The sequence below is a fragment of the Coloeus monedula genome (genome assembly GCF_965178545.1).
Source record: "Coloeus monedula genome assembly, chromosome: 1".
Lineage (NCBI taxonomy): Eukaryota > Metazoa > Chordata > Aves > Passeriformes > Corvidae > Coloeus > Coloeus monedula.
The window spans coordinates 14,243,955-14,255,726 of NC_138781.1; the positions used below are offsets into that span (position 1 = coordinate 14,243,955).

At 39.2% G+C, this 11,772-nt stretch overlaps 1 protein-coding gene across 4 annotated transcripts in view; it reads left to right on the forward strand.

Moving 5' to 3' along the window:
- The window catches only part of NRP1 (neuropilin 1), a 113,751-nt gene extending 102,988 nt beyond the window's left edge, over positions 1 to 10,763 (forward strand). For 2 of the 4 annotated variants that reach the window (XM_082297408.1, XM_082297410.1), the window contains exons 15-18: positions 3,352 to 3,626; positions 4,123 to 4,216; positions 5,792 to 5,851; positions 7,092 to 10,763. In XM_082297408.1, the coding sequence (XP_082153534.1) occupies positions 3,352 to 3,626; positions 4,123 to 4,216; positions 5,792 to 5,851; positions 7,092 to 7,381 (719 nt within the window). In that variant the 3' untranslated portion in view covers positions 7,382 to 10,763. The remainder of the gene's footprint in view (positions 1 to 3,351; positions 3,627 to 4,122; positions 4,217 to 5,791; positions 5,852 to 7,091) is intronic. The other 2 variants (XM_082297409.1, XM_082297411.1) reach the window with 1 other exon arrangement.
- The last annotated feature ends 1,009 nt before the right edge of the window (positions 10,764 to 11,772 follow it).

Here is an 11,772-nt window from a genome sequence, read left to right on the forward strand (position 1 = left end):
GCCCTTGTCCTTTCCAGAAGGAGATGGAGGTTATAGCCATCCTCTGCTCACAAACAGTTTTCAAGAAATATCACCCTGGGGAATTGATTGGTTTGTTTTGTAGTAACTAACTCATAGCTCAGCATAATTAGGCAATAAATTTGCTGCAGGCTAGTGGAGAAGGGAGGGCACTGTGTGACCTGCATAGCCTCTCACTTTAGTGTTCTCGCTTGCATATGTACAGATTAATCAAATGGGTTGAGATGAATCCCCCTTCCCACTTCTGCTACCCTTTTCTTAATGAGAATGACAAGGAAATTAGACAAAATTGGACTTTTTAAATTCTGAGACACTTTCAATTGAATCTTAAGACAAGTACAGTAGTTTCAGGGGAAAAAAAACTTGTAATACTTTGACTATAAATGGCATTGTACAAATAAATGGCATCAAATTAACTAAATGCAGTTAGCTGAAGTGAAGGCTGTAATGGTGGAAAAATTGATGTAGAGTAAAGTGAAATGGCTCAGTAGGATCTGACATTGAAAGGAGGTTAAAAGCTACGTTAGCCAGAGACTGACAAAATCTAAAAGGCATGCATAAGTAAAGCTCTAATTAAGACAATGAAGACAGAGTTCCTGACCTGGCACTGCAATAATATTCTGAAAATGAGAGCTATCTTCACTTTGCCATCAAGGATTATAGAGAGAGAACCTGTCTTCAATCAGGAGATGAAGAAATTATATTCTTCAAATGAGATTTTGTTGTTTCCACTGGGCCCTGCTAGCACAGAAAACTTATTTGTTCCATAAGCTTTAGCTTTAGTAAATCTTACAGGCAGACCCTTTTTCTCCTACTGCGCTAACTTTCAATATTTTCCAAAATTTTCTTTGAACTCTAAGAGCACCTTCACCTGCCAGGTTTGCCATTCGCCTGCCAGCAGGCACAGAGTGAGTGGGGTGGATGTGCGTGCAGACCATGAGCAGGCTGAATGACATTGATGTCCCAAACAAACCCTCGGCTGCAAAAAGAGGCCACCCTGTGTATTGGGAGAACCCCAGTGAGCAACTCCCAGGCATATCTTTCACTCAGATACATGTGTAAAGCTGAAAAAAATACACAGACAATCTTCAACAGCAATTGTTTGAGGACAGCAGGATACACTGGCTGTCACTTCAAATTATATATCTTGTGATGAAATCTGGCCAGTGTTAGGTCTTCCAACTCAGACAGCCATTCTAATGCTGTGATTATTTTCCTTTTTTCCTCCCTCTGGATTTCCCTATTACCATTCTTTGATGAGATTTGCACATGTTGTGCTGCTTTGCACAGAAGCAAAGTTGGAAAGAACATATAGACATAAGCATTCCTGCTTAAGAAGCTGGACAAGATGTTACTGCAGAAAGACAGAAAAAAAGAAAAGGAAAAAAAAGCCTAATTTTTTTTTTTACAATTTAACTTCATCTTCTCCTATAAAATTTTTTGGCATGCATATTGGGCAGGATACCTCTAACTGCTCAAGAAAGATCCAAACAAAAGAAAACACCCTTGTCTCATGTTAGAAGAAATACTTTCCTTTCTTATTTATTAGGTCTTTATTGGGTTTAACCCACTCCTCTTTGTTCCTGGTTCCCCTCTCACTACTCTGTCCTTCTTATACTTACCAGAGTAGCAATGCTCATCTTCCTGTCATCATTGGTGCAGGACTATACCACTGCAATTGAGCAAGTCTCAATTATACATTATTTCACATAAAATTCAAGAATGTCATGTATAGGCAAAGACCAATGCTGATAAAACACCACCCTTCCAAAACATCTTCTTTTGCCTCTTTTTAATTTTCTTTAAGTGTTGGTATAAACAGTGATATGTATACTTATTTCAGCAATATTAGAGAAATAGTATTTCTTGTTATTACTTTTATCCTTCCTACACTTAAATAATAACTTTGTACCAATGTCAATAAATGCTGACTCCACCCTTTTCTGTGAGTGCAATGCACATCCAATCTATTCTTACACACACCAGGATGAACTTTGTGTTTTTCCACCATGACTCTCTGAAAAGACACTGTTCAAAAGCTGACTGGAATGGATGTGTGCCTGATGTAAATCAGAAGCACTTCTCTATAGTCAGTATCTTACTTAGCAATTTTCTGTTACCAAACTAATCACACTCTCACATGCTTCTCTCTCAGCATGATTAAGAAAGTAATTTTCCAAGTTAAGGGTATTAGGTGTTCAGATTTCAATGTGTATAAATCCATTACGCCCTTGAGAAAGTACCAGCTATAATCTTACCCTTTCAGGAAAGGGCTCACAAATATATAGAGCCCAATATATTGTTACAAAAATCAAGGGCATAACTCTGACACCATCTGTGACAATGCTCAGCCTCTATTTGGGAACACTCTTTAGATCTCAGTTCCTGATCTCTGACCATGGCTGTTCAAATCCATTTCACCCTTCAGTGTTCTTCCCATTCTAATCTTGCCCCTTGAGCACAGATTACTTCAAACTGAGGTTTGTTTTTTTTTTTTTTAATAGCTCTTTGCATAATTAGCATAGAGTAGGCCCCAGGGATTTCTTTTTAGCCTGCTGAACCAGGGCTGGCTGTTTTCAGGAGGTGCATACTGACTAATGGAGCACATGCTGCCTCATCAAACATGCTTGTGCTTCCTTCCCTTAGCAAAAGCAAATGCCTTGTGTGTTTCATGCGGTGAGCATGTTGTTAGGGTTCACTCTTGGCACAAAACATCCCCGTGAACAGCAAAGGAGATGGCCAGAAGAAAGTGTAGAATAACAGAATTGCTTGGGTTAGACAGGACCTTTAAAGGTCATTTAGTCCAGCCTCCCTGCAGTGACCAGGGACACCTTCAAACCTGACCTTGAATGTTTCTGGAGATGGAGATTCTGCTTCCCCTCTGGACAACCTGTGTCAGTGTTTCACCACCCATCAAATTTCTTCCTTATATCTAGTCTGAAACTACTCTCTTTTAGTTTAAAACCATTACCCTTTAGGCTGTCACTGTAGGCCCTATTAAAAAGTTTGTCCTCATCTTTGTCATCAGTCCCCTTTACCGGCTGAAAGGCTGCATAAAATCTCCCCAGAGCCTTCTCTTCTCCAGGCTGAATAACCCCAACTCTCAGCCTGTCCTCATAGGAGAGGTGCTCCAGCCCTCTGATCAGCTTTGTGGCCCTCCTAGAGCATGTCAGCTTTCCTAGAGCTCCCAAAAAGACGCCCTCTGACTCTCTTTTTTGTGATGCTTGACCCATCGGCATCAGAAAGCAAAAGATATGGGGTGATCAGGGATTCTTATGTTAACAAAGAAAATTAAAGCTGGTGGCTATTCCTAACACAGTCCTTCTGTCACAGTAGGAGATGGCAATTTCATTTACTCACAAGCTGATGAAAGCCAGAAAGGCAAAGTGGCCCGACTGCTGAGCCCCGTGATTTACTCGCAGAACTCTGCCCACTGCATGACGTTCTGGTACCACATGTCCGGCGCGCACGTCGGCACCCTGAAGATCAAACTGCGCTACCAAAAGCCAGATGAATATGACCAGGTGCTGTGGACCCTGAGTGGGCACCAGGCAAACTACTGGAAGGAAGGACGTGTTCTTCTTCACAAGTCTGTGAAACACTACCAGGTGAGCTTGGCTGCTGCTCGCTGAACTACCACGGCCAAGGCCAGCAACACCTCGCTGGTCATGTTTTATACACTGCAGTAAAAGATGTCACTGAAGGATTTATGTAGACAATATTACACCTACAGATGAGGTACACTTGCTGTGACTAATAGTAGTGAAATATTTCATGGTTTCTCAGATCGCAGTGATACAAGCACTTTCTTATCAGATGCCAAATAAATGCTTTATAAGTCATTTATCATCAGTCACAAAACTGCCTCTTTGCCGCAGTTTTGCTGATGTAAAATTCTTTAATAAAGTCATGACAGTACATAATTTACGTTTGCCTGTATAACTTCATACAGGCAGGCAATGCAGATTTTCAGGCCACAATCAAAGCACATATAAGTGTGGCATCATGGCAAGTGAAGATGTGTGTTAACAACTAATTAAGAAATCCTGACTGCTGCAGTTGTGTGCTCATGAGAACAATGTGACCACTATCTTGTTTTTCCAGGTGGTTATTGAGGGAGAAATTGGAAAAGGAACTGGAGGAATTGCTGTGGATGATATTAAAATTGACAATCACGTAGCACAAGAGGATTGCCGAAGTAAGTGTGTAAAGCAAGAAAATTCTCATCCAAAACATTGCCTATTTTGTTTTTATAGCTGGTTTTATCTGTGTGAAAGGGATAGATTTATTAGCTAACATTATTAACTATGTTTCCACTGAAAATATCCTGATTCAGCCCATAGCTTTATTCACAGTAAGTGCCACTAGTGTCACCATGGTATGGCAGCAGTTTGGATCAGAACTGGACATGGGTCACAGCATACTCACATTCTCACATCTCTCCCTGCATTTCATATTGCTCTTTAAATTTCTCTGCTTTTCCTATTGCAGGACCCTGTTTTAACTAATGCAAAAAATCCAATTTTATTTCTTTGCCCTTTTTAGATCATTTACTATGAAGCCTTCTTAAATTCTTTTTTAAAGGACCATATCAAACCCTTACAGGATAAGCAGATAGGGTGAAAGGGCCCCTGCTCTGTCCTCTGCTGTCCTGTCATTCTGAGTTTTCTGTGGCTCATTTGCTGTAGTCGTCAGCTCCCAGACACACGGGACACAAAGTAATGTTAGGACATGGCCTTTCCCAAATCTGAGCCAGGCTATTCCTGAGATGCTCTTTGAGCCCTTTTATTCCTGGCCAGTCTTGAGTTATTCCAGTCACTGCTGATCATATGCACATTGCATACTGCACGTAATTTGGCAGCAGCAGCCCCAGATAAACACAAGCAACTGAACACAGTCCTTCATAGTAGAGATGAAGCAATTACTTTTATATAAAAGAGGGAATAGAAATGAGAACTCTTAGCATTAAGAAGACAAATTTCTTCTGTGTGAGTTGGCAATACAACTAAGAGCAATAATAGAGGGTGTTCCTCAACTTTTGTAGCTAACAACCTTTTAGGGTAACTTGACAGTCTTCAGCTACGTGGTAATTTCACTGCTGGATGAGAAAACTGTACAATCTCTTTTTATCATGTGGTCCAACCCCTAGGGTTCATCAAATGCCACCAGAGTGGCAGTTAGCAGGAAAGAGAAGCAGGACACATTGCTTAATCCTCCTGCAGTGTCCTCAGTGCCAAGAAAGGCGCTGGGACCACAGTGACTGTATTTAATTGACTCCAGCATGAGAAAGAAAAACAGCTTCTTTCCTACCTCCATGTTTTTGTTGTTCAAACCAAATGTTGAGCAAAGATTTCTGCCTGAGGGAGCTAAACCCAAAAGCTCAGCCTGAAATCCAAACACAAGTGGGCTCACTGCAGTCAGTGAAACTATTCTTGTGATTAACTGTGCCTATGCTGATGAAGTGTTATGGAATTGGGCTCCAAAATTGTAAATACAGTGAATGAGATGCTAATTCATCGCACTGATTTCTCTTTCCCAGGCATGGAAAACCCCTGCTGATAACTAAAACTGTGCCAAGACTGGGCGGAGAGGAGTTTTTTAATCTTTCTTTTTTTCTCCATTAATTTTCAGAGCCCATTATAATGAACAGCTCTGTCAAGCCGCCATAATGATGCTCTGACACAGGAAAATCTGCTGTACCATTATTGCCAGCATGATAGTCAATCAGTGTTTGTAACCCTAATAATCAATGTCAATTCTTTTGCTTCATTAGAATCAACTGATGTGGAGAATGAAATAGACGAAGAAGAAGACCCAGAAAGTAATCAAACAGGTAAAAATTGTGTTATTTTTTAAAAGGGAATGAATTTTAATGTTTATTTTAATGTGAATTTTTGCATTCTATTTATTTATTTATAAATTTGTTCTCTACATATTGTATTAAGGTGTTTTGATTTATCTGGATAAGATGACAAGAAAACTTACATTTATTTGAAGGTTTTAATAGTTTTATTCTTCCATGTCATATGGATTTATGGACTTTTTATTATTTATACCCATCTCAAACATTTCAATTTTCCATATACCTAATTTGTTACATTATATTCCTATATCTGCAAGCACATTATAGCCCCTCAATATTTTGTTATCTAAAAGGCTTGTCCACTGCTGAAGAAAGCACTATCATTATATCTTACAATTTATGGCTTGCGCTGTGCCTCAGTAATTAGGCTCAAAACTCTTCAGGTTAAATGTTTCACAGACCTGGCTGAAAATGCCATGATATGGCCAGTCTACCAAAGCATTATCATTTCCAATGATGATAGCTGAAAATGGATCATTACATGGATCATAGTTGTCATATTGTTCCAATAATAAAATACACTTGAATTTTTCAGGCAATGAGCTTAATTTTTTTCTGTTACAATCAACAGGATTGCTTAATTGATTTCAGTGAAAGAGAATTTGTCCTAAAAGACTTTTTGGCTTTTCCAGCAACAATTACAGGGTTTGCTGCTTTTGGATCATTTTCATAAACGAAAAAATTTGAGGGAAAACATTATCATACCCTGTGAATATTTTACACAAGAGGGCAGAGTGCTCTTCTGTGTCAGTTCTGCCACTATTTCCACTTCAAGATCCAATCTTAAACTCTTTGAAGTAGAAACAAAATGGCTGGATATTCCCAACCAATGTCTTAGGCTCTAACCTCTCACACTGAGCTGAGTAGGATCTGACTAACATTTTTGAGCTAAATACTGCAATATGGCCAAACATAATCAAAAGGCCTCATTTTTAACTCCAAGACTCCCACTTAATCCAAGGCAGAACCAGAGCTCTACTAACAGGCAGCAGATTCAAAGATTGGAGAACAGTCTGGAAAAAATCCACAGCTATTTGGGCCACATTACAGTTTCCGGCTATTTATGACCACCTTCAAGAAGCTAGGTTTTAAAATTATGTAAAAAACTTATGTCCAAAAAAATTATGGTCTTCTCAAAATTCCAATGGATTAAGCAAAGTTGTAACTAGGATCAGTTCTGAAAATTTTGCAATTCTTTACTCAATTTCAGGGTTTACACCTCCATACCGTACAGGTGAGGACTATGATGACAACATCTCCAGGAAGCCAGGCAATGTCCTGAAGACCCTAGATCCAATCCTTATTACCATCATAGCCATGAGTGCACTCGGGGTGCTTTTAGGAGCCATCTGTGGAGTTGTTCTGTACTGTGCCTGTTGGCACAATGGGATGTCGGAGAGGAACTTGTCTGCACTGGAGAATTATAACTTTGAACTGGTTGATGGCGTAAAACTGAAAAAAGATAAACTAAACACACAGAATTCATACTCGGAAGCATGAAGGCGTAAAGCGACTGGAGAAGTCAGAGAATCGGGACGGAAGGACATAGCTCGGTCGTGCTGGGGAACTGTTGATCTTTTACTGTACAGGCTGAAAAGTGCATTGATGACACTGAGCCAAGCTTTTCTCAGGAGCTTCAATGAGTGTGTAACCGATGAACATGGACAACAATCTATGTTAACAACCTGAATCATGTACAGTCTGCTTTTTCTGTTGGTTTTATTTGAAATAATCGAATGCTGGTGTTGAGACCAAGTATGATTGACTTATAGTTCATTTTGTCTTTCTTTCTCTCCCTCTCTTTTGTTTTCCGTTAATGGATAATTTTGTTTTTACTGTGCAAAATCCAAGATGCTGTCACAAGATGTATTCAGTGGGGTCCTTTGGATGGACATGCTGTCTGTAGCTCAGTGCCCAGAAAATATTGGAGTAACAGCAATTTAGTGGACTTCTGCACCTGTATTTGTGTATAATTGCTCGTGTTGTGCATAGGCAAAGAAGGGTTAGGATGTTTTTGAAAGTACTGCTGCATCAGTACCGATATAGCGTGTCAGCTCTGTTTACGAAGCAATACAGTCAACTTTTATTGATGTTTTTCAGTGTTGTACTAAATTTTGTGCTTGTGAACTCCATAAAAGAGTATGTGCCATCATCAGACACAACTGGTAACCAAGTGTACTGCCTAAAAACTAAACAAAAAAAGTCCTTGGCACTGGCTAGTGTATGTCCTCTCAAGTGCCTTTTTGTTTGTACTGCTTCTCATTGTGTTAACATTAACTACAGCTTCTCTGCAGTTATGCCCTTGCCTTTAATCATATTCTAATGGCTAACTGACTAAAAGAAAAGTATATTTTAGTGTAAGAAAATAGCCTCACTCAAGGCAAGGGCTAATCAGATTTGACAACCTGGCTCGATTGTTCTGCTTTCTGTATTTCAACTTCATGTCTCTTGACCCTTTTGTATAAAGCTGCAATATCCCCTTTTATTGTTCTTTCATATAGAATGTATTTTCAAATGTAAAATCTCTCTCCCTTTCTCTTCTCTTTCTCTCTCTCCGTCTCTCTGAGTAGGTTGCATAAGCATTTGCCATTGCCAAGGAAAGAAAACTTCAGCTTTAACTTGCTGGTAATGGCAAAGGATTTTATTAGAGTTTGTGTTAAAAAATAAGGGAAAATTCTTAACTTTATCCTCCAAAGTCGAACTTTGGGTTTCTTCTTAACAGCATAAAGTGACAGTATCTTTTTTCCTGATGTCATGAAACATGTCTTTTATCCTGAACAGCTTGCCTGTTAATTACACTGGGGAAAATGCTTCCCTTACTGAAAAGATTGCCTTTAAAATGAGAAACTTTCCTCCTCTTGCCCCTACCTGAACTCGGAGTTCTGTTCTCTCAGTAACCGTGTATTTTCATGCTAATCAATGCTAATTGGGCTTACTCGTGGGTACTGAGGGCAGAATGAAATCCCACAGTGTATGTAGGGTATGTTCTTACCACCATGTTATATCCAACTGGCATTTCATACCAGGAGGTTTCTGTTTGACCACAAGTGCAGACAGTGACCAATTCAGTGAACTGAGAACTCTAAGCTGTCGGAAAAATGTGTTTGACAATGATGTGGCAATTTTTTAAATACTTTAGGGTAAATACTATTGGTGAGATAATATCCAACAGCCTATGCAGCTGGTCCAACAGGGTAAAAAGAAACAAGAGCATGTTTCCCACAGGGGTCCATACAAGGCACCGAGGGAGCAGAGGGGTCACTCCCCTCCTGCAGGTGCAAGGGGAGCCCCTGGGTTTCTGCAGTGACCTGCACACAGCACAGCCATAACTGGGGGGCAGCTTCAATCTTCCCCTGGGTATCAACCAACCAGCAGATAAAACCAGTGCAAACATGGGGAAAGGAACATCCTACCAAGTGCTGAACTCATGTTTTTCCCTGAGTAGAATCAGGGAAGTGATTGGGACTTTCTGAGTTAGTCTTTTCCAAAACTGCTTTTGTAGAAGAGCAATGAAATATCCTGTTCAGGATTAGGATTAAAGAAGGGCTAATGCAGCCTTGAATTACTTGGAGCAACAGAATCCATCCCTATTTATCAACCAAATGTTTTGAAGTGTATAATTTCAACAGTATGAACTATAAAACAAAAAAATTATGTAGGAAATCCACTAATAACCCAGAAACTGAAGAAAAAGGAGGGAGACAGTCGGTAAAAATGAGCTTCAAAGTTGAAAATATTTTTAATGAAGACGCAACAGAAAAAAAATGTGGACAGTTGCTACTTCAGAGGGGTCCTAAAGGCAATGACTATCAGGAAAACCCAAACATCCACTTCAGGTCATCAAACCTTAGATTGATGGAAGAATTACCTCCCCAGCCTCTCAACCTTGGGTCCTCCAAAAGGTGAGGCAGTGCACCTAAGGCCTGAAAGTTTTTCCTAAAAGTTAGTCTATGAGATGTCCCAAGTGACAGACTCACTTTGTCAGAGGTAGAATTTTCATTGGTTTCTAACACTGTAATTTGACCATAATGGTATTGCAGCAGCTAGTTAATTAACCCAAAGAAGAAAAGGATTTTTTCAAAACTATTTTCAGCACACCATCACTGTGTGAGTCAGCAATTAAGGGTCTGTTCTCCTTAGCTGAAAAAACTTCTAGTCCACTAACTTGACTAAGAGTTACATGCTTATATTGCCTTGAAGAGAAAATCCCACTGGGGAGCCCAAGCCCAAAACCTTTTGAAATATTCCCACTGATTTCAATAGATTCTGGACCAGCTCTAGGTCTTGATCTATTTGAAAAGAAAAGCTGGTAGTTGGTGGGTTTTTCCTTCTTTTAATATACTGAGAATAGTGAACGTAGAAAGGAATTTATCTCCTTTGTGGTCTTCAGACATTACTATGATAATGAGGATCTAGCACTGAAGATTTGATTTCTCTGAAGGTAATAGAATTAAAGTTGCCCTTCAATTAAGGAAAAATGATACTGCAACTTTACATTGAAAAGTATCTTGCACTGATAAATATATTTAAAAAAATTATATGTTTATAAAGTTATTAATTTGTAAAGGCAGTGTTACAAAATGTTCAGTTTATATTGTTTTAGATTGTTTCATAATTTTTAAAGTGTAAAATAACATATTTTTTTCTTTATTGAAAAACTATAAAAATCTTCTGTAGTAAAATGATTTCATTTTACTGGTATATTATTGCTTCATGTTTTGTACCATCATAAAACTTTGTGCAAATTTTTTTTACAGAAATTTTTATTTTCTATGACAATATGACACTTGTAAATTGTTGTTTCAAAATGAACAGCGAAGCCTTAACTTTAAATGACATTTGTATTCTCAGACACTGAGTAGCATAAAAAAACCACATAGAACGGAACTGTAACTTAAATTTCCAAACTATGACTACTACATTCCAAAGAAACAGTTGAATTAAACATTTTCATAAAATATCCCATAGCTGATGTATTTTATTATACTAAAATGGATTGGTATTATTTAATGGCTGATTTTATTTAGCAACAAGCACAGTGTTTTAATCACAATTATATTTGTTGATAGGCAGCTCCAACAAACAGACACCTTGGTGGGTTTGTTCATTGTTTAGGATAGAGGGATTCACCTTTACCTGACTCATTCTCTTTCCTTGCTGGAATATGCTCCCACACCTGCTTTTTATCCAAACAGGTGGGATTTAAGAAGACAAATCTGCCACCACTGCCCCTTGCCATGGGCCACCCAATGTAACGCCCTGTGCAGGTGTCACACCCCCCTTGGGGCTTGCTCCTGGGCAGGGGTGACATTTACTGCCAAGTAATGCCCATTTTTGATGTGTTACTCCACTAAATCTCTGCTCCTGTGGTAAGGTTTGCACTCACAAGGTCCCTGCAAATTTCCATCATCAGGGAGTCATCAGGACTCACCCAACCATGGCCAAATTTCCCAAGGGGGAGCACAAGTTGATGATTGGAGCAAATGCAGCCAGGGCAGCCCATTGGGCCTAGTTTGGCATCAGCTGGGTGCCAAACTCACCTGTGGAACACATGGTCATGTGTAGGGAGACCTTCAAGGAGCTAGCATCCAGATCAGAAGCTTTAGATTGCACATTTCCTGCTTTATGCAATACTTACCTATCTTGTTTCCTTTTAACACTCAGCACTCTGTACATTAAAGTTTGACAAATCTTTTCTTTACATTGCATGCATGAACAAAGCCCAGACTGTCAGCATGTCATTAGGTGGAGTATAAACATTTTGCTTCAGCTACTTTACCACTCATGGGAAAAATACTGTACTTATTACCATATACTTGATCACTGTTAACACTTGAAAAGAACATATTGAATCTTTTCTCCTCAAGAGAATAGTGCTGTCTGTACCTGTT